The sequence below is a fragment of the Dreissena polymorpha genome, chromosome 15 (genome assembly GCF_020536995.1).
Source record: "Dreissena polymorpha isolate Duluth1 chromosome 15, UMN_Dpol_1.0, whole genome shotgun sequence".
Classification (NCBI taxonomy): domain Eukaryota; kingdom Metazoa; phylum Mollusca; class Bivalvia; order Myida; family Dreissenidae; genus Dreissena; species Dreissena polymorpha.
This window is the reverse complement of record NC_068369.1, coordinates 55,764,894-55,788,933: the sequence shown is the minus strand read 5'-3', so window position 1 is coordinate 55,788,933 and position 24,040 is coordinate 55,764,894. Positions and strand designations below refer to the sequence as shown.

General features: G+C 35.7%; 3 protein-coding genes across 6 annotated transcripts in view; all 3 read right to left on the bottom strand.

Moving 5' to 3' along the window:
* The window catches only part of LOC127860121 (uncharacterized), a 252,862-nt gene that overhangs the window by 56,428 nt on the left and 172,394 nt on the right, over positions 1–24,040 (bottom strand). The window lies entirely within an intron of this gene.
* LOC127860122 (39S ribosomal protein L40, mitochondrial-like) overlaps positions 1–24,040 on the bottom strand; it is a 250,497-nt gene that overhangs the window by 153,317 nt on the left and 73,140 nt on the right. The gene's annotated exons all lie outside the window — the stretch shown is intronic.
* Positions 4,287–5,532, bottom strand: LOC127860128 (uncharacterized). The gene is made up of 2 exons (XM_052397978.1): positions 5,066–5,532; positions 4,287–4,592 (listed from the first exon to the last, which is right to left on the bottom strand). Exons 1-2 carry the CDS (start codon positions 5,293–5,295, stop codon positions 4,484–4,486), a joined length of 339 nt encoding a protein of 112 aa, XP_052253938.1. The 5' UTR covers positions 5,296–5,532; the 3' UTR covers positions 4,287–4,483.

Here is a 24,040-nt window from a genome sequence, read left to right as displayed (position 1 = left end):
CACCTTTACTATTGTCAGTAAATAGTACTAACAAAAACTCTTGATACTTTTATTCAAGACATAAAACATCTGATATGAAGCATGAAATCTAAAACATAACAATAACAGTTTTATTAAATAAGACAATAGCAAACAACGAAATAATATTTATCTTTTTTAAGAGTATAAAATCTAGAACATTACGACAACAATACTAATTATATTAATTTCAATGGCAAACATTAACGCAGGGGAGGTTATCCAGTTGACTGAAAGTACGGGTTACAGTACACTGTCTACCGAACCACTTTTACTGTTTGTTGCGATGTTTTTTTAAGCATGTATCCATGCGCAGTTTGTTACTTGTCAATTGTCGCGGCTTAATTGGAGTAGGGTCAAACTGTCATGCATAGCACCTCGTTGATTTTAGCTTAATTGAAGTAGGGTCAAACTGTCATGCATAGCACCTCGTTGTTTTTATTACAATTACACCCAATTACACTAGACAGGATGGGTATCACTTATTGGACTGTTTGTTGCGATTTTGGTATATTGCACATTCGGATTATCCCGCTATATTGGAGCTAAACATTGAATGTAAAAGACTCATTAATGACGTAGAGTTAATTTTACGAAACAATTGTTTTGTAAACCGTTTCAAACAAATACAAAAATAAACACATTTTCAACATTTATTTCATTATAATCGATAGCAATAAGCGACCACTATTTTAAAGACCACCATGGTGTGAATGCCTGATGAAATCAATAATTAGCCGATAAATCGCTGATAAGGTGTCATAAACAACACTGGTAAACACGATAAGTAGAATCGGATTGTTAATTGGGGGCAATAAAGGGATTAGCGGTGGTAAGTGTTAGCGAAACAGAGCTTGAATAGCGAATTTTATTGGGAACCTATAGACCTTACATCGTTTTTTACGAATGTCGGGACAAATCGTCTCACGGCGGGACGGCGGGACAAAGGGTCCAAAAGCGGGACTGTCCCGCCGAGATCGGGACGTATGGCATGTATGCTTAAAGGTCAAATGTCAAATATTCTGTCCGTCCAAAAGCTTTAACATTCCCTCCCATGAAAAAAACGGGGGAGGACAAAAACCCTCCCATGAAAAAACGGGACCGGACAAAAACCCTCCCGTAAAAGAAACACTTAGTGTTGCATTCATTAATCCTATAAAATTACCCATTGTGTGTATTGTGTTTTCAGGGGTATGAAATTGAAAGAAAATATGTAATCATTAACTGTTAACATACCGCTTTCTAATGTGCATATATATCCGATAATCCAATATAATAACAACATCAATTAAAACATAAAATGAGGCCATTTATAAACAAGTGAATTTAAATTTAGATTGAATGCAATACGATACAGTGCAACGATTAGTCGCGTCATATGCTCATTCATGCAAAACACGTGCTTTCCGGGAAGTTTCTGAAAACTTTGCGAAAATGAAAGTAAAATTCCGTTAACAACTAAGAATTCGTTAGCATGTAACTAATTTGTCTTAATAACTTATTTAATTTTGCTTCGACTGTAACGTTTTCAATTGCATTTTTGCAGACAATATATAAAGCATACTGTATTGTCAAATATGTCAATGATTCAGTTATTTAGGCCCACTTATCAGCTAATCATAACAATTAACTAGTTAATGGCATACAATAATATGTATCAAAATAGCAAACTGTGAATCTGCAACTGCGGACAAAAACCCTCCCGTGAAAGCAATTAAACACCGACAAATGTAATTGCTTCACACATTGTTGCATTCATTAATCCGCAAAGTTTACTCAAAATATCAAACTGTGAATCTGCAACTACTTTTAGTTTTTAAGTAGTTTAATCACAGAATCAATTAAAAGCAATTAAACGCCGACAAATGTATTTGCTTCACACAATGTTCCATTCATTAATCCGAAAAAATCACTCAATGCGTACAACACTTGTTCAAAATATCATACTGTGAATCTGCAACATATATAAAGCAATTTGTTTGTGTAAGGGCACACAAGTGTCTACAATGTTGGTTTTTGTTTATCAATTGATTATGCTTATTTGTCAATGAAAGTAACATTATACTGTCTAGACTTCATAATACTTGTTATAAAACGAAATAAAGAATGTCTTGGGAAGCCTGTGTCCGCCTCTGTTATTTTTGCGATGATGACTAAAAAAGAAACACGACTTTGATGTTCTTAATGCACTGGCCAGAGCACAATTTGATATTTTATATATTTTATAGAAACACCCTACTTGTTATTCATACTAAGTAATCATAAATATCGTAGTTCTTATCATACTAAGTTATAATACAAATCTTAGTTTAAACATATATAATTGAGTTAAATGGGTGTAAAATAACAACATTTCAATTCGGAAATATTTTAATTAGTCATTATATAGTGTAATGTTACCTACTGAAGTGAAGTCTCTATTACAAAAAATAAATATCTCGGATAACCGACAACAAAATACAAATGTCGGAAATGACCGATTTCGGATTAAAAATTCATAAATAATTGTTGATAGTTGAATTCGTGGCTCAGATTTCACGGGAGGGTTTTTGTCCGGTCCCGTTTTTACATGGGAGGGTTTTTGTCCACCCCCGTTTTTTTCATGGGAGGGTTTTTGTCCGTCCCCGTTTATTCATGGGAGGGTTTTCGTCCGGCCCCTATAAAACTGACGGGAGGGTTTTTATCCGGGAGGGGTTTTGTCCGGCATTCATTGGCCATAACTTTTTAAATATTGAAGATAGCAACTTGATATTTGGCATGCACGTGTATCTCATGGAGCTGCACGTTTTGAGTGGTGAAAGGTCAAGATCATCCTTCAAGGTCAAAGGTCAAATTGTGCAATATTGAAGATAGCAACTAGATATTTAAAATGCATGCATTTTTCATGGACTTGCACATTTTTGAGTGGTGAAAGGTCAAGGTCAAAGGACAAATTTTGCAATATTGAAGATAGCAACTCCATATTTTGCATGCATGCGTATCTCATGGAGCTGCACATTTTGAGTGGTGAAAGGTCAAGGTCAAAATATGGCTTCAAAGTGGCGCATTAGGGGGCATTGTGTTTTTGACAAACACATCTCTTGTTAAATAAAAAAATATTTGTAAGAAAATGTATATTTGATTAAATGTTCAATTGCTAAAAATTTACAACTTCAAAGAAGTAAAAAGGTACTGAACATTACTATATAAGTAATAATTATTCTAAATTAATACACCTGTAAAGGTAACAAAAATACTTTAAACACATAGTAGCTATGAGCATATGAGCGACTGTGACGGCGATGGAATTTTGATCTGACCCCTGGGTCAAAAGTTATGGGTAAATAAATGGGTAAAAAAATTCATTTTACTAACAACATGCGACACGCATGATAATAACTTTTGACCCATGGGTCAGATCAAAATTCCAAAAAGTGTACCATCGCACATATGCTCATAGCTACCATGTGTGTAATAAGTTTCAAGGTTCTAGTGCTTATAGTGTAGAAGGAGAAAGAGAAGAACCACGCCCATCCAAAACTTTAAAATTGTAAAAAAAAAAACTCATGTAACGAACAGCATGCGACGCACATGATAATAACTTTTGACCCAGGGGTCAGATCAAAATTACAAATAGTGCACCGTTGCACAGGATTAGGGACCATGGACCATACGGCCCAGATTATCTTCAATTTTGTATGAATAAATTTAAGAAAATATTAAAATTGTAGTATTTCATGTTCATTCAAGCATGTTTTATATTATTTCATCGTGTAAGGATTATCGGACTATACGGCCCAGATTTGCGTACCATACGGCCCAGATTTGGGAAGCATACGGACCATGTCTTAATTACTATTTATTTCGTGTTCCTTCAATATTGTATGAATAAATTTAAGAAAATATTTAAATTGTAGTATTAGTATTTCATGTTCATTCAAGCATGTAAGGACACAAATATGGATACCCTTGTAAATTCCTTTATTGTTTGTTATAATATCGACATCCAAAATGCACATCAATTTCAGGCACATATATATAGAACACTTCTAAACAAATACATATATACGTAAAACAAAAAAAACTACATTTATAGCAATTTTGTGAGATGTGAGCAAGCGAATGTACAAGAACAAAGTTTTATTACATACATACAAACAAACAAAAAACAAACAGATAAAACATATATATATAAACTATATTCATAACAATTTCGAGATCTAGACTCACAATGTATAAGAACAAATATTTATTACATACAACCAAACAAACAGATATATACCTTTTCACTCAATCGTTCACACTAGCAAAACAAACAAACACACGTACACATTTACACAGGTCCATACAGTCTACAGCACTCATTCAGAAGCTCACTTGTACTAATCTCTTTTTTCCCGTAGCGGTTCCAAGCCGCGCACAAACGCCCTTGGGTGGCACGGGCACACCAGAGACCAGGGTTCTCTTCAACACAAACGCATAGCCTTCACTGGATACTAGCTTCCGCGAACCTTTCTTGGAACCACCATCCACAAACAGTGTATGTAGGTGTTCCATCTAGTACGACATCGTGGACGGTTTCATCGTTGAGGTCACTGAAAGAAATCATTGTTGATTACTTTACATTAATTAATATGAATAATACCCAATTAATTTAATCAAATAACAAATAAGTATGCGATATGTACTATACATTGAATATATAATGTGGGCCTGTATAAGCTTTATTGCTGAACAAATGCTGTTGTTGTTGTTATATAGAACTAAACTGTAAAGTAGAACAATTGTAATTGTTGTTATAGTAAGAAGTAAAACATAGGAATGTTTTATTATTTGTATAGAACAACAAATATGTGTTTGATCTATTATTGTATATTATAATTATGATAACTTTTTAATTTGTCCACCCAATTAATTTATTCAATTAACAAATGAGTATGTGATATTAATATATATATAATAATATATGACTATAGTGATACATTATAATGTATTGCTATAATATGATTTAAAACATAGACATAATGTTATGTTATTAATGTTATGAGTTTTTAATCGGCCAACTTACGTCTCATCTTCCGACTCCATGGAACGCTCAGGGCGACTAACGTCAAACATTGACGTTGAGTGATCTGCTCCCACCGCGTCCATAATATTCCCACTTCCTGACTCTTCGTGCAACAACAGAGCAGCCTGTGTTGCTTTGATGTCCGTCGGTGCATCAGGCACCCGCAGTACGTGGACAACTTCATCTACATCCATGTCATCATGAGAGGTATCGTAGTGACGACACCTCATACATACGAAACGCAGTTCATCCTGTTTTCGAACCGCTTCGTCATATACCACCTCCGATATCCCAGTGTTTCCACATCGGATATGATGCCACCGTTAGCACTTGTCACAAGTGACCGCTCTTGAGTTGAGTAAATTCTCCTTAAGCAAAACAAACATGGAGGCGCGGGCAATTTTTTTCGAATATGGTAAGAACATGTCCATACTTGATATTTATATTGTCTTCAATAATAACGATTGTCACACTTTACCTTTAATTAGTAATTAAAGGGGCCTTTTCACAGATTTCGTCATTTTTTAACTTATTCATTAAATGCTTTATATCGATAAATGTAAACATTGGATCGTAAAAGCTCCAGTAAAAAATCAAGAATAAAATTTAAAAAAGGAATAGGACATTGCCCGGACCACATTTCGAACCAGTGACCCCTGGAGTCCTGCCAGAGTCCTGAAGTAAAAACGCTTTAGCCAACTGAGCTATTCCGCCGAGTACACATATACGTATCGTATTTTATACCATATATAAGCAATCTTCGTAGTTTCACAAAATTTAACGACAAAAACAGAACTCTCCAAATTATTCAATCGTTTCGCGTTGCAACGCTTTATAATTTTTAGGTTTTAAAATCGTCAAAAGATGCATATAATGGCTATATTAGACCATGGTAAATGTTCAGTATTACTGTTTCCTCACAAATATCATAACTAAAACGAAAATGTGCGATTCTGAAACAATTTTTTTCAATTTTGTCAATTTACCAAAGCGTGAAAAGATCCCTTTAGAGACGTGCTCACTCTTTTAGCATTAGTGTAATTATCAACATCAATCAATATTTATGTTATTAATAGCGCACCAGATGTGCAAACATAAGCCATTGTTGTCTACAATTATAACGATTATCACACTTTACCTTTAATTGGTACTTACAGACGTGTTAATCCATTAGGGTATATTATCAATTAATGTTATAGATAAGATCAATCAGTAGGTGTCATAAATAAGGCGTATCCAATATACAAACGTACGAGTCACTTATTCGAGTGTCATACCCCCAATGCAATTATAATATATTTCATCACGCGGCATGTATTAAATTAAATAATTATGTTATAAAAGTGTATTACCGTTTTCACCACGCGGCATGTGTTAAATTTAATAATTATGTTATAAATGTTTATTACCGTTTTCACCACGCGGCATGTATTAATTTTAAAAAATTATGTTATAATTTTGTATTACCGTTTTCACCACGCGGCATGTTTTAAATATAGTAAGTATTAATTTACAACTTTATTAAAATATATTCTGTCCATTAAAGTGCATGTTTGCGTGATGCGTACTGCTTAAATGAATAGTTCATGACAACATTAAAATGAATTTAAAATCTGAGAGTAATAATAACTATTGCAAAAATATGACACAAACGTTTCATTTCCCGTTTTATTAATTTTAACACATTCATAGTACAATGGTAGCACAGTATTGTAGTATATTCGTGTTCAATAATAAGGTACATGACGAAAAGAAACATGTGGTCCGTATGGTCCGATAATCTGGGCCGTATGGTCCGCCAACCTGGGCCGTATGGTCCATGGTCCGTATGCCGTAGCACATATGCTCATGTAGCTACCATGTGTGTAAGTTTCAAGGTTCTAGTGCTAATAGTGTAGGAGGAGATAGTGGACAACCACGCCCACCAAACATTTTGTTTTAATATAACTTCTTCATTTATTAACCAATTTACTTCATACAAAACATCTCATATGACAACACTGTCTATCTCGACCATCCATGTCCACATTACCCACCACAGGGCCATTGATAAAGGTAAAGGCAGCTTGGTTCCCGTCCTCTTTCAAATTTATCGAGAGGTCCACAGTTACTACTTCCCCGTACCCCCAAATGATTTTTCGTACCCAAAATTTTTCTTATCCATTTTTTTTCATACCCAATTTTTCATTCGTACCCGAAATTTTTTTTCGTACCGAAATTTGTTCCTACCCAAAAAATTCTTTCCCAATTTTTGTCGTACACTTATTATTTGGTACACAAATGTTTTTTCATAACCAAATTTTTTACCCAAATTTTTTCGTAACCACATTATTTTTCGTATCCAAATTTTTTCACACCCAAATTTGTTCGTACCCACATTTTTTTCGTACCCACATTTTTTCGTACCCAAAGTTTGTTTCGTACCCATTTTTTGTGTACCCAAATGTTGTTTTGTTCCGAAAAAAAATTGTACCCAATTTTTGTGTTTCGTACCCAAATGCTATTTCGTACCCACATTTTTTTTTCGTACCCACATTTTTTCATACCCACACTTTTGTGTACCTCATTTTTTCGTACCCACATTTTATTTCGTACCTTAATTTTTGGAGGATATTTTTTTGTACCAATTATTTTTTCGAACCCTATTTTTTTCGTACTCAAATCTTTTGTCGTACCCTAATTTTGTTTCTTACTCATTGTTTGCATATTTCTTCGTACTCAAAATGTTCGTACCCAAAATTTGTTTGTACCCAAGTTTGTTTTAACATAACTTCTTCATTTATTCGCCAATTTACCGGTACTTCAAATTAATACTGAACATCTCTTATGACAACACGGTCTATCTCGACCATCCATGTCCACATTACCCACCCCGGGGCCCCAACAGCATAGGCCTTGCCCAGACAAAATTGCCTTTCAATATAACATATATGCGGCGTGGGGATTTGCTTCGGCCTCTGCCGCGCCACTTCTAGTTATAACTCAGATGCAGCCTGTTGAAATTGATCGCCCATATCAGCCTCTATGATATAAATTAATTCAGCAGTAATGAGGCTTATCAGTTATTACATTATAGCAGGTTAAGGGTTGAATATATTGACTAAATTCAGTTAAATAAATTTATAAAACATTTACATTTAACTGTTTTTAATATTTGTTCATGTTTCCACCAAACTTCAAAATGTGAGCTGTTTCTGATTAATGATGATGGGCATTGTGTAATGAGGTGTTTTAGTAGATGATGCTATTTAACATGTACAACACAACATATGAGCATTGAACTTATATATAACGCAGTCCATTATACATGTAAAAACGAAGGTTTGTGGCTGATATTGGAGTTACATGGTATGTTTATTGTATCACGAAAACCTATAAAAACGGGAAATTCAAGTAAGGACAAGTGTGATATTGTTTTTAATAATAAAACAAAGAATACATGCATTGTGTCGCATTGAAGACTATGATCTAAAGGGGCCTTTTTTGGGTAAATTGACAAAATTTATATAAAAAAAAGTTGTTTCAGATTCGCAAATTTTAGATTTAGTTATGGTATTTGTGAGGAAACAGTAATACTGAACATTTACCATGCTCTAATATAGCCATTATATGCATCTTTTGAAGATTTAAAAACCTGAAAATTATAAAGCGGTGCAACGCGAAACGATTGAATAATTTAGAGAGTTCTGTTGTCGTTATATTTTGTGAAACTACGAGAATTACTAAAGTATAAATGCATCGTGCATTGTATGCGGAAGGATGGTAGAGGGGTCCAGGTAGGAGACTTTTTACGCCTGGGGTCAATGGTTCGAGCCCTGTTGATGGTTACTTTTTTATTTTTTTATTTTATTCTTGATGTTTACTGGAGCTGTTTAGAGCATATGTTTACATTTATCAATAGAAGGCATTTAATGACAAACTTCAAAACATGCCAACATCTGTGAAAAGGCCCCTTTAAGAATTGTTACAAGTTGGCATATATACTAGTACATGTATATGAATATTGGCGAAAAGGAAACTAACCCAGCCAGAAACATGACGAGAATGAAGATGTTTTGAATGGTAACCTCAGTTGCTTAGACGCAGAAGAAAGATAGCAGAAGCAGAGCTCTGATGTGATAACAAAATTAAGACAAACAACAAAAAATTTAAACACTATATGCTTAGATAAATCACTATTACAACGTTGTTCAGTGTTTTCTAAAACAAGTCGCCAGTAACCCGTCGGATCATCATGCACCGATGGGGCTATACACTTCTCTTCATTATATAGTCCATGTAATGTGAACTTATACAATCTTAAATACAGTAAGCATCAAATAAAACATAAATACTGGCTCACGTTCCGAAGTGTCTCAGTTATGAAACTAAGTAAATTGTATGTATGTATGCAAAAACGAAACTTTCGTCGGACAAATGTTGCCTTTATACTAATTTTCCACAATATAAGTATTTACTGTTGGACAAAACAGTAGTGTCGTTGTTATTATCTCATTTGCACGCAGTACATATATATGTAAGTAAAAACGTAACTTGTTCCGGTTATCTAACAATAACACTAAGTGCCTTTGTATGTAAAGCCCGCATTACACCAAGCAGTCCCTTTGGAAATGGTACCCGGCGGAGTTATACTCCCAGGCATCCTCGGCGCCAGTTTTCGCGTTTGCAGACAGGTAGCACGTGCGGAAATGTGGGAACCAGTCGAACGAGCGGCAGACGAACGACTTCTCGAGCGCGCATGTTTCTGCGCATGTGACGAGCGTCGTAGCGTTAAGAACGCGGTCGTTGAAGCCTCGGATGATCCACAGAGGAACAGACTGGTAGGTGCTGCCATACTCCGTACAGCTACCGACGCAGCTCTGTGTACCAAGGTTGTAACTGAGTCCGAGACTACACTGACATTTTCCGACCCTGCACTCGCTGTTTGGGGTGACGCATTCCCCACTGGTGTCGATACATTTGGAACCAACGCCCCCGTAGAGAACTGCCCCGTTTGCATTGACCTTGACAAAAGCGGATCTGTTGACCCGTGCAATGTTATCGGCGACCTTTTCCAGCTGAACGTTAGAGAGTTTTTTTAGACTGTCGATAAATGTGTTGGTCTCCTTCACCTTTTTCTCCATTCCTTGCACTTCTGTTACCGCGGAATTCCGTATAGGACCGCTGCGACCTTTCCGTCGTTTAATTGCGGTCACGATCACACCTATCGCTTCGTCCATCTTTTCAAGCTGCGTTAGGAGTTGCTTGTTATCATCGGCCTCGGTGGACTTTTGCCCTAAAGATCCGTAACTTTGTTCTTGATATCAATTTCGTCTTGTTTATATTGCTCGAGTGTTTCCTCCATTTTGTCAATTTTGTATTCAATTTCATCTAATACTCTCTTTTGACTTACATGACCAAGTATCAGTCCAAAACACACCGACCAAATTATGATATGATAATTCATCTTGTTTCAATATCTATCTGCTTCCAGATATACTGCAGAAGTTTCTATAAATATTAAAATATGACTAGTGAAACGCAACTAGCAAACCCATTTGAGATATCCGGAAATTGCATCTTAATTACTTAAAGGGTGTGTACGTACTTTAGTGTATTTTTCTCTTTGTGTACACGAACACCACAATAGCTAGTCATACGATGCATTCCCTATTTGTTTCATCGCTCGTTGTTTAAAACAAAAAAAATGATAATTCAATGCGGAAGTTGAGGTATGCAGATAATAATGGCCAAACAACCAATAAAATATCGGGAAAATACTAGTACCGGTATATCAAGAAATAGGTATAACCACAGGTGTTGAGCGCGTGGCCACTTCACTTTAAAACTATCAATATGTTATAAAACAATTTTCATCATCAGAAATTTGTTTTTGGTCAAAATGATGAAAATTTTTGTTTTATGACATATTGATAGTTTTAAAGTGACTTGACCACGCGCCCAACACCTGTGGGTATAACGAGTGTCGACTTTTAATTGTTAATCAGTGATTTGGTAACTACATGACATTAAAGTACATGTATCCGAGTTGTTGTTATTTCCTAATCACACATGGCACAGGTCGTGCACTATGTTTTTAATTTATTTTATTAGGCACTATTACAATATATGTATGCAAATGTCAGTGTTTTTTTTTTACTAAATATTGTTTTATGTAAAACCCGACCCGACTTATTCAGTGGGTAGAGGACTGTAAGTCTTGGCATTTCTAAGCACCATGATTTCAATGTCGCCGGAATGCTACGAGGGATATTGCGTTTACTTGCGGTCGTGAGGTCTCTCTTAGTACTAGTAAATCGCTTAGATAAACTGAATCTACCCACATTTAGTTTGAGTAGGTGCACTCACAATGATAAGATAAGTATATGCTGAAACAGTGATCTTTTAAAACAAACAAGTTAGTAAATATATCGTACATTGTTCAGTATTTACTACCGCGGATTGATTTATTTATTTTCGGACCACTTCATTTTAATATGAGACGTGTTCTGAGAAAACTGGGCATAATGCATGTGCGTAAAGTGTCATCCCATATTAGCCTGTGCAGTCCGCATAGGCTAATCAGGGACATCATTTTCGGCCGAAACTTGATTTTCGGTAAGGAGGGACTTCCTTGAAACTAAAAATATCATAAAAGCGGAAAGTGTCGTTCCTGTTAAGCCTGTGCGGACTGAACAGGCTAATCTGGGAAGACACTTAACGCACATGCATTAAGCCCAATTTTCTCAGAACAATACGCATATGTCCATCCGAAATCCAGGTGCAAAGCTACGCACTGTAACGTGGTTTTTCAAGTACTTTCTTTTCCATTAATATTTCTACATATATGTGCTTATTTCAAAGCGGTTATGACATGACATTACGAGTAGCACTTTCGGCTCTCGAGTATTATTTAATTTTCAAAATAAAATACTGCTTTTTAAAAGCGAATGTTAAACACAAATAATATATACATAATTGTTATTTAACACGCATTCAACAATAAAAAACTATACATACGCATGACATTCTCTTAGAACAGGCTTATTTGCATGCAACATTTCTTCGATCACGAGCAAATGCAATCCTCTAAACGGGTTATTACCTATTATTAAACTATCATTACCGTATACATTCATATCACAGCTAAAACTCGAATCATGGCCTCTAAAAAGTCCATTATTTAACGGAAATTCCCTCTTCAGATGAAAAAATGTCATGATACTTAAGTTTTTCCGCTGTTTTCTTAACGAGAACATTTGTAATTCCAATTGGAATAACTTGATACATGTATTACTGTCAAAGTATATCTACACATAACATTAATGAATATATACATTTACGATTACATCGAATAAGGTTATACGTTTTATTATATTGTGTCTTCTTTTAAAAAAAGGTAGGGGCACAGTATATTGATGTCCGTTGTTTGGCTGTCGGTGAACAGGCTTTTCAGGAGGATTATCGGTCGGTCTTTAAATCGGTATGCTTGAACTTGGAAGGAAAAACAAACTTCTGTTGATTTTCAGGTCAAAGTCAATGCCAAATGGGCGAGTGATATGGAATTCTTTTCCGCATGATAAGTGTAGAACGACATTCATCCCCATTTGTATGCTGATTACATCTGAGGCAAGGCAGTTACCGATACCTATTTTTTTTTTAAGTCAGCGGGTCAAAGTTGAAGGTCAAGAAGGCTTTTAACATGAACATAGTTTTCGAGCGACGCCTATGGAAATCTTGTACATTTTATCATACATATTGGTAAAATTTTACGAGAAATGAGAAAACATATTTGAGGTTACCAAGTTAAAGGTCAAGGTCACGATGGTTTGTGACACGAAAACTTTTTTTTCCGAAAGACCATTTTGTTTCCGCGAGTTATGTTAAGAAATAATTTGACGCAAGGAATAAGCCTACGTATTGAAAGCTCGAGATCAGAGGGGCATATGAAATAACCGGTTTCCGTGCGACATCCTTATAAGGTACTATAGTATGCCTAAACCTAGTATTAAGGTAACATACTGTTATGTCCCGATGGAAGGTTACCCCTGTCGATTTTGAGATCAATGTGCCCATACAACATAAACACAAAAAACGACAAATTGGTCGTAAGTCGGGTAGGAATTGGGGGGTAACATGTTGTTCAATAATGACTTGACTGAAATGCATTTTAAACGTTTTTATGTATAAATTTAACGCTATTTAAAAGGAATAAGCTTAAACCCTGTACGATTATGTTATTATTATAGTATTGTTCATGAAGTAAGAATGGAATAAAAAAAATAAATTCTAATTAATAAAAATTTTCATATCATGTTATGCATGTACAAAAAGCAACACTTCATTTTTATTTCCCCCCCCCCCCCCCCCACACACACACACCGCCAACCTTACAATCTCCCATTCTATACATAAATGGTGACGTCACTACGTTATTGTCACCTCTATACTTAGACGCATCACGCACCTCCATTTGGAGGCATTTATGACTACGACACAAAGAAGTCCGCGGATGAATGAAGAATTTGCTTTATAAGTAAACTTTCATGTTATGATTTAAAAGCAGGGGTGTCAATTGTCCCAAATTTGAAATCCGGAAAATTAAGCCGTAGGATAAAGGGAAGAGAGGGCCCCCCCCCTGAGCCCTAGCCTATTGTTCTCTTTTTATAGTCTTTCTAGGTGCAATTTCTGGTGAGTACAATGCGAAATATTATAAACCAAACCATTCGTAACACCGCAGGTGTATTTGTCATTCTAAACAAATGATATTAATAACTTCGAAATTAAAGTAAAATCGACAAACCAGCGTATCCGAAAACGAATGTCCGAAAACATGTTGTGATACATCATTTGCAAATGAAATAAAATATGCATATCGTTTGACTGCAGAAAATGAAAACCAGTAACCAGTAACCTAGCAAATACGCAGTCAATATATAATTTGATTTACATATTGTTTTAAAATATGATATTGCAGTGCTTTACTTAGTTACTGCTCATGTCAGTGCCAGCCGCTTACCAATCAGAAATCAATAAATAAAATCGGTACCAAGCGCAAATGTCCGGAATGCCGACGATGCTATAACAATATCAATCGTGATACATCGGCTATCTCGGATACCTCTGATTTATGAAATAAATCGTCTGCTGATCCAGAGTGATAACAATATTCGTTCTGAAATGATCCCGCACTAAAAGAATTTTGTTCCTACCCCCACCCGCCTTAAACAAACTCATCAGATTTACATTCACCTCAAAATCAACCCTGGACGGCTCAAATCCGGATTTCCGGAATAATCCTGAAAATTGACACCCCTGTAAAAGTTAAGTATAATTTTCTTCAGTCTTACGGTCTTATGTTAGAAGCAATTAAAATTTTCGTAAGTTTTCAACAATTTCGCTCTTTATTCATTTTTATAAACTGTACTTTCACTTTCGGTTGTATAACAACATGTGTCCTTTATTGACGAAAGTTTGCAATAAAATAGCGTTTTCAAAACCGCTTAAAAAGTTTCAGAAGGTGTATCTGATGCATGTTATGAATAGACACAATGTCATAGCTATATTGCCGACTAGTATGGGAACAATTTGGTATTTCAAGTGGCTCCATTTGCATTGCAAGAGAAGTTCAAATTGACTTGTTCAGTTTGTTAAATCGAGGGCTTAACGGAAAACTGCAGTATCTCCTTCTTTATTTAATATGAGTTACAACAGTCTTCCGTTCACCCCTCGAAATTTTGACACCCTAATTATATATTTTTTTTAAAGTGCCTGAGATATTTTTTTCTTTAAATAAACGAGATCAATGAAAATTTAGTAAAAGCACAGCATTGATGTTCTATGATGGTCATTTTTTAGTGGCATAGTATGTTACAATAAAACAATTATAACTATTGTATTAATGAATTTAGATTAGGTGTCATCTTTAAATGGGGTAGTTATTCATTATATGAGATTAGCACATTATATAGTTGAAAAATAAATAACACTTTAATGACTTACCATATTAAAATAAAGTAGCATAGAATATGTTGCAGGTCATAAAATGTAAAACTGAAATTGAAGAAGCTTTACAAATATTTACACTGACAACACTGTTGGTTTTCCAAAAAAAATCCTTCCTATCTACCTGCCCTAGTTTTTTGGGGCAAATTTAAATATTATTAATATCATTGAATTAAATTATTAAAATATCAATATGTTTTGATTACATTAGCTTATTTTATTATTAATAATAAATACTTTGCAAGGAAAGTCCAATTCTGTTTTAATTAGTCTTAATTAGGTACTAGTAAAATTGAAAATATCAGTGACATCCAACACTTGGCTTATATGCGTATGAATGCATATTTTCTTTGACAGTTACATAGTACCCTATGTAATTGGATTAAAAACAACAAATAACTATAGTTCCACAACCCAGCCCATGTTGACTCAAGCTGAATTAATTCATCAATTGATCCTATTTAATTATATAAAAAACAACATGTGTAAGATTTTGAGAATATCCCATGTATTCCCCTAGTATTCCTCTAGTACACCAACATGCAGGTCTTACTAATGATTTACATGCACTCCTTAAACAGTTTAACAAAAATAATGAATGATTAATCCAAAGAAACAACAAACAAGCTGCTTCATATAAAAATATTACATAAGCAAAATAATCATTTTATAATAAATCAAGATTATACTTCAACCAAACCATTATAAATTTATTGTGGGGTGGGGGTGGGGGGTAATGTAAGCACTAAAACTAAAATGGGGGAAATGTCTGGGGAGGGAACATCTTAGGGGGGGCGTTCGGAATTCCTGCTAAGGGTGACAGTGTTGTTAATGTGTCTTTAGAAGAAATAACTGAAGGAAAGTACTCATTGGTGTATGCCCATCCAGAAGCATTTCTGAGCATATCAATTGGAACAGCAATATTGAGTGCATTTGAAAGAGATATAACTGTTTCATGCATTGCTTTTGGTGAAGCCCACAAGTCATGGTCCTTTAATGGTAGCTTTCTTATTAGGGAATTTTATACTTATTTTTTTACTCTACAATCTAGCTCTTTTGTCATAAAATGAGAAGTTTTATTATCCAACAGGTTTTGTGTTTGAACCTCACAAATTTTATAATACCAAAGTCCCATCATATAATCATCATCACAATCAGCAGCAGCATTATCATATCATCATCATCATCGTTAGCAGCAGCATCATTGTTTTGTATTATCAGAATTAATTATCTACTACTACAACAAGAACAGCAACTACTACTACTGATCTTACTTCTACTACCACTAGTCTACTACTACTACTACTACTACTACAACTGCTACTACTTCTACTGCTACTACTACTACTACTACTACTACCACCACCACCACCACAACCACCACCACTACTACTACTACTACTTGGTACACCAGAACGTGTTGTCCATGGAGACGATAATGAGAACTTCCAGAGTATTGATCGAACCCAGGCCCAGCGGACATCATTCTCTACACCATAGCGACCATGAATTAATATTTGACGCCATGTACAACATAATTCACCTTATTACAAAAAACATGAAATTCACAAAATGACTTAAATGCTTTAAAATAAATGCAAATTTGAAATTTGAAACAAAACAACCTAAGCAATACATAATAAGAAACACTACATATTGAAACACTGATACCATGAACATTTTAGGGTGTAACACCTTAGTTACATGTACCAGACCTTTTATGTACTACCGGTACTTTGAAACTTTATGTACCACCTACATAAAATATAGGTGTTATTGTCCATTTATTCATAGCAGTCCTAATGAATTAAGGTCATTCTCTAAACATGATTAAAGTCTAAAGAAGGAAATAATTTGATTTTTTTACAGTTTGAACATTATGGTCATTCTCTCTACTCTTCAAAGTATCACATTTCAATTATACAATATAATACAAACATTTTAGACTTTATAATCCTTAGTCAGGATAAGATAAGAGACAAATGAATTTTTATAATTTACTTCAATTTCAGGTAAGACTAATAAATCATTTATTAAGTACTACATGTACTTGGGCTAATAAAAAAACTAAGTGACACTTAGACAATCTGACAAAATATAAATCTATGGCCAATATATAAGTCTTAATTCATAAATACTATCACACAAAATACATTTCATCAATAACACACATTCATATTAAATTAGTTATCTCTTTATATTATAAATATGGTACATAAAGTGTAAGATAGTGGTACATAAAGTGTCGGTACATAAACGGACTGGTACGTAATGTGTGACATTCAACCTTTTAAAAATCAGTTAACAATATGGACTTCATTGTTTTGCATATACGCAATCAAAGCATATTTATTAAAGATTAAAACAACACTGTTCATGGCTGTATCTTTTTATTTATACATGCATAAACTATTCTGGTTATTAATACATTTTTAAAATTATATATAAACAAGAGCACCACATATGGGTGCCAAGCTAGGCCTGCGGTGCAAGTTTGAATAAATGAAATTTATTAAAGAATTTTTAGAGGTTAGTGACCTTGACCTGTGAACCGACCCGTAGTGAGGACCCCAAATGGGTGTGTTTTGTAGAAAGTCATCACGGTGCATATACATGTGAGGTTCAATGGTATAGGTGGTAAGCACTTTGATTTTAGAGCCGGATGTAAAGATTTTAGCACGACGCGGACATCTGACGACGAGCTATGACAATACCTAGGGTTTTGCCCCGAGAAACAGCCGGACCGAGCTAAAATTGAGTCGCCATTAGTCCATAATTTTGGACGCTCTAAATATTAGCTACTTTTTATATGGGTAATATCTTGGAAGCACAAGAATTTAGCCCATATATAAAAGTATCTCTAAATTCTTTGCGCGTCTTATAAATAAGACTAGAGCGCCATATAAATTAAATGGAAAACATACAACATTATGTCAAGAAGAATTAAAGCTGTAAAAATCTCACCTGCTCGTCTTTGATGTTGCAATTAGCACATTCGCATTTTCAGTATCTACTAAATAAATATATGAAAGTGCAAAATGTCCAAGATACTATGACGTCCTCCTCAAAATGTTAGATCCTTTGAACTCCATTTATTTATCCCTGATTAATCCTCTCACACATGAGGCCTACATGTAAAGATTCCTTGTAATGTTCACAGCGTTATTTAAATCGTTTACGTCTCAAATTTCAGCAGGTATTTAATTATAAATATTTATTAATGATTTTGATTTATTTACTATTTCGAAGATACAGTCTTGCAGTTGGCAACGTGTTTAGTTAGTCTACGTGTTTAGTGATTCTTACAAACAATAGACTGACATGAAAAGTGGCTCCTTTTGAAGCATAAACTGCATCCATGTATATATTACAGCTGGCCCGGTTTGATGGGGCCTGTTTTTGATAATAATTAATTACCATTTTTCACTTCCGTGTTTATTATGTTTACCAACGCCATGATGGAAAAAGTCCGTTTCCCACAATGCTTAGCGCGCATTCACACAGGTCAGTAAGACCGGTGTGACACAATGTACAATCTCCACGAAGATGACTGGTTTTTCATCATACTGTAGGTTACGCCATGCGCAATTAATTTCCTTCTATATTACATATAAAATAGTTGAAGTTCGATATCAATTTTTACCATGATCAAGCGCATACCCACTATATCATCATACATCATTGGAAAGATTAATGCATAATCTTTTGAAAAAATGATGTCATTTCATTAATTCTATACGCGCAAACTCAAAATATTTACCTTAGAATAGGCAAACCGGTTTGACAGCTGTGCAGACACCAATTTTGGGCTCAAATAGTATGACCTACTTTCGAAGCCGGGAACCATCAACACAAAAAGTAGAGCACAAAAATGGCTTATTTTCTTATTGCTTACAAATATACCTTCAAGTTGATACCAAAACCAACCATTTGCAATGTATTTACAAATCCTAGGCCAGCAGCATGCACTCAACAATGTGTGCTAAGTATCAAACTGACTGCAATGTAACCCTAAAAACAGGAGTTCCGGTTTGGGGTTATGTGCCCTTTAAGAGAACCCAACCCCGTCAAATTTAAATATAAAGGCACTTTTCCCACAGGTATAATCTGTTTTGAGAAGATCACAAAGTATCCAGGTACAATGACAGCACAGATTAATTCATAAAAGTTGCCGTTGAAGCGCCATGCCGTAAACAGCGTTCGCGTCAAGAATTAAGGTAGAAAAGCCAAACTCGGTTACATCATACATGCAGCACTTAGACTCCATACAAGGCATGTCTTTCGATTCTAATAGGCAAAAGCTTCTATCTTACATATGGCTTAATAAGTGAAAAAAATCATCAATGGCAATATTTGTGCATCAAAGCAGGTTTTGAAACTGGATTCGAACAAACTTTTTATATTTTTTTTGCACATTTTGGTAAAATCCATGTAGAAGCAGCAATGCTGATGTCATTTGACCCAACAAAAGGGCTCGCTTGCATGGAAAAAACACACTTGGCTTCCTGACTAAAAAAAGTCATCGTCAGACATGAGCTTTAAGTCTTTTGTCACACCTGGACCTATGATTCCTCGGCTCGAGTTCCGTCTAGGGCAGGCTCCGGAAAGTGTCAGTCTGGCCCGGGTGCTCAATTCCGTGTAATCTGAGAGAAACAAAAAAGGTTTTTTGTGCGCATTTGCCCATTACGGTGCCAACTAATGTAAGTTAGATACAATTAGAGTAAGCTTTCAATAGTCTTTCTCGCTTTATTTGCTGCAAATGGTTAATTCACCACGCCGGCATCACATTGTCGGGCACACCGGCAAAGTTATCGCCACAAAGTTTGGTTTCAGAGCTGCAGTCAATGTAAAACACACAAATTTCCTAATTTTGGTGACAAAAGTGTGCCAGGATATCAAAGAAATCATTTTACAATAGATTTAATTGAAAATAACGGCGTACTAACCTGCAAAGACACCGATCCTCTCGACACGACTGGGCGAGTGTTGAGGGCCGTCTCCGAATCAGTCACACTGTACAGTTTTTGATGGCCTGCCACTTCAGCCGGACTTGTAAACCAATTGGACGACAGTTCAGGCAGAGCTATAGACCCATTTCGACACCGCCTACAAATGCACACTTAGGTTACGCATAATATTAAGGTCACTTAAATACAGATTCCCTGGTGTTTTTCATGCAGGGTCTATCGCAACAACATTCTTCCAGGAAAGAAAGCATAATATTATTATCATTTTTGTTTTTCAGCTGAATACTTGATTTTACTTGAACTCAGCGAGATATCCAAACAGGTAAAATAAGGCAAAGTAGTGTTATTCTGAGTAGATCTGCCTGAATGGGTTGAAGGCGAAGGCGGATAGAAGTGTAGGTCCAAAATTGGCGGGCATTTTTACAGAAAAGGCTCAAAAAGTAAACAATAATAATAAATACAGATGAAATAAAGACATGCATTAGGTTCATTATTGAGATTGATGCAAATTAATGTCAAAATGGCACTGAAAAACAATACCGGGTGTTTAAGTAGTCTTAGAATATGTCTCCGGAACAGGTTTCGGTGTGATTTTCCAGCATTTACCCCCCTTATATGACCCAAGTGCAACAGCCCAATTGCAAACAGCCCTTATTTGGGTCAAAATGACATCTGGCAGTTATGTTTTGCAATACAGAGAGTTTTTGATGGTCAAATGTCAAAATTCTGGCAGACGACTAACTTGGTCGGATGTGCTTAAAGGTTACGCATGCGCAATTAATTTCCTTCTATATTACATATAAAATAGTTGAAGTTCGATATCAATTTTTACCATGATCAAGCGCATACCCACTATATCATCATACATCATTGAAAGATTAATGCATAATCTTTGAAAAAAATGCATGTCATTAAATCTATACGCGCAAACTCAAAATATTTACCTTAGAATAGGCAAACCGGTTTTGACAGCTGTGCAGACACCATTTTGGGCTCAAATAGTATGACCTACTTTCGAAGCCGGGAACCAATCAACACAAAAGTAGAGCACAAAAATGGCTTATTTTCTTATTGCTTACAAATATACTTCAAGTTGATACCAAAAACCACCATTTGGCAATGTATTTTACAAATCCTAGGCAGCATGCACTCAACAATGTGTGCTATAAGTATCAACTGACTGCATGTAACCCTAAAAACAGGAGTTCGGGTTGGGTTATGTGACCTTTAAGGTTACGCATGCGCAATTATTTCCTTCTATATTACATATAAATAGTTGAAGTTCGATATCAATTTTTACCATGATCAAGCGCATACCCACTATATCATCAATACATCATTGAAAGATTAATGCATAATCTTTTGAAAAAAATGCATGTCATTAAATTCTATACGCGCAACTCAAATATTTACCTTAGAATAGGCAAACCGGTTTTGACAGCTGTGCAGACAACCATTTTGGGCTCAAATAGTATGACCCTACTTCGAAGCCGGGGAACCATCACACAAAAAGTAGGAGCACAAAAATGGCTTATTTTCTTATTGGCTTACAAATATACCTTCAAGTTGATACCAAAACCAACCATTTGCAATGTATTTTCCAAATCCTAGGCAGCATAGCACTCAACAATGTGTGCTAAGTATCAAACTGACTGCATGTACCCTAAAAAACAGGACGTTCGGGTTTTGGGGTTATGTGACCTTTAAGAGAACCCAACCCCTTCAAATTTAAATTAAAGGCACTTTTCCCACAGTTATAATCTGTTTTGAGAAAGATCACAAAGTTCCGGTACAATGCACACAGATTATTCATCAAAAGTTGCCGTTGAAAGCGCCATGCGTAACGCGTTTCGCGTCAAGAATTAAGGTAGAAAAGCCAAACTCGGTTACATCATACATGCAGCACTTAGACTCCATACAAGGCATGTCTTTCGATTCTAATAGGCAAAGCTTATCTTACATATGGCTTAATAAGTGAAAAAATCATCAATGGCAATATTGTGCATCAAAGCAGGTTTTGAAACTGGATTCGAACAAACTTTTATATTTTTTTTGCACATTTTAGGTAAATCCATGTAGAAGCAGCAATGCTGATGTCATTTGACCCAACAAAAGGGCTCGCTTGCATGGAAAAACAACACACTGGCTTCCTGACTAAAAAAAGTCATCGTCAGACATGAGCTTTAAGTCTTTTGTCACACCTGGACCTATGATTCTCGGCTCGAGTTCCGTCTAGGGCAGCTCCGGAAAGTGTCAGTCTGGCCCGGGTGCTCAATTCCGTGTAATCTGAGAAAACAAAAAAGGTTTTTTTGTGCGCATTTGCCCATTACGGTGCCAACTAATGTAAGTTAGATACAATTAGAGTAAGCTTTCAATAGTCTTTCTCGCTTTATTTGCTGCAAATGGTTAATTCACCCACGCCGGCATCACATTGTCGGGCACACCGGCAAAGTTATCGCACAAAGTTTGGTTTCAGAGCTGCAGTCAATGTAAACACCAAATTTCCTAATTTTGGTGACAAAAGTGTGCCAGATATCAAAGAAATCATTTTACAATAGATTTAATTGAAAATAACGGCGTACTAACCTGCAAAGACACCGATCCTCTCGACACGACTGGGCGAGTGTTGAGGGCCGTCTCCGAATCAGTCACCACTGTACAGTTTTTGATGCCTGTCACTTCAGCCGGAACTTGGTAAACCAATTGGACGACAGTTCAGGCGAGCTATAGACCCATTTCGACACCCGCCTACAAATGCACACTTAGGTTTACGCATAATATTAAGGTCACTTAAATACAGATTCCCTGGTGTTTTTTCATGCAGGGTCTATCGCAACAACATTCTTCCAGGAAAGAAAGCAATAATATATTATCATTTTTGTGTTTTCAGCTGAATACTTGATTTTACTTGAACTCAGCGAGATATCCAAACAGGTAAAATAAGGCAAAGTAGTGTTATTCTGAGTAGATCTGCCTGAATGGGTTGAAGCGAAGGCGGATAGAAGTGTAGGTCCAAAATTGGCGGGCATTTTTAACAGAAAAAGGCTCAAAAAGTAAACAATAATAATAAATACAGATGAAATAAAGACATGCATTAGGTTCATTATTGAGATTGATGCAAATTAATGTCAAAATGCACTGAAAAACATACCGGGTGTTTAAGTAGTCTTAGAATATGTCTCCGGAACAGGTTTCGGTGTGATTTTCCAGCATTTACCCCCTTATGACCCCAAGTGCAACAGCCCAATTGCAAACAGCCCTTATTTGGTCAAAATGACATCTGGCAGTTATGTTTTGCAATACAGAGAGTTTTTGATGGTCAAATGTCAAAATTCTGGCAGACGACTAACTTGGTCGGATGTGCTTTAAGAGAACCCAACCCCTTCAAATTTAATTAAAGGCACTTTTCCACAGGTATAATCTGTTTTGAGAAAGATCACAAAGTTCCGGTACAATGACACACAATTAATTCATAAAAGTTGCCGTTGAAAGCGCCATGCGTAACAGCGTTTCGCGTCAAGAATTAAGGTAGAAAAGCCAAACTCGGTTACATCATCATACATGCAGCACTTAGACTCCATACAAGCATGTCTTTCGATTCTAATAGGCAAAGCTTATCTTACATATGGCTTAATAAGTGAAAAAAGTCATCAATGGCAATATTTGTGCATCAAAGCAGGTTTTGAACTGGATTCGAACAAACTTTGTTTATATTTTTTTTTTGGCACATTTTAGGTAAAATCCATGTAGAAGCAGCAATGCGATGTCATTTGACCCAACAAAGGGCTCGCTTGCATGGAAAACAAACACACTTGGCTTCCTGACTAAAAAAATTCATCGTCAGACATGAGCTTTAAGTCTTTTGTCACACCTGGACCTATGATTCCTCGGCTTTCGAGTTCCGTCTAGGGCAGGCTCCGGAAAGTGTCAGTCTGGCCCGGGGTTGCTCATTCCTTGTAATCTGAGAAAACAAAAAAGTTTTTTCGTGCGCATTTGCCATTACGGTGCCAACTCATGTAAGTTA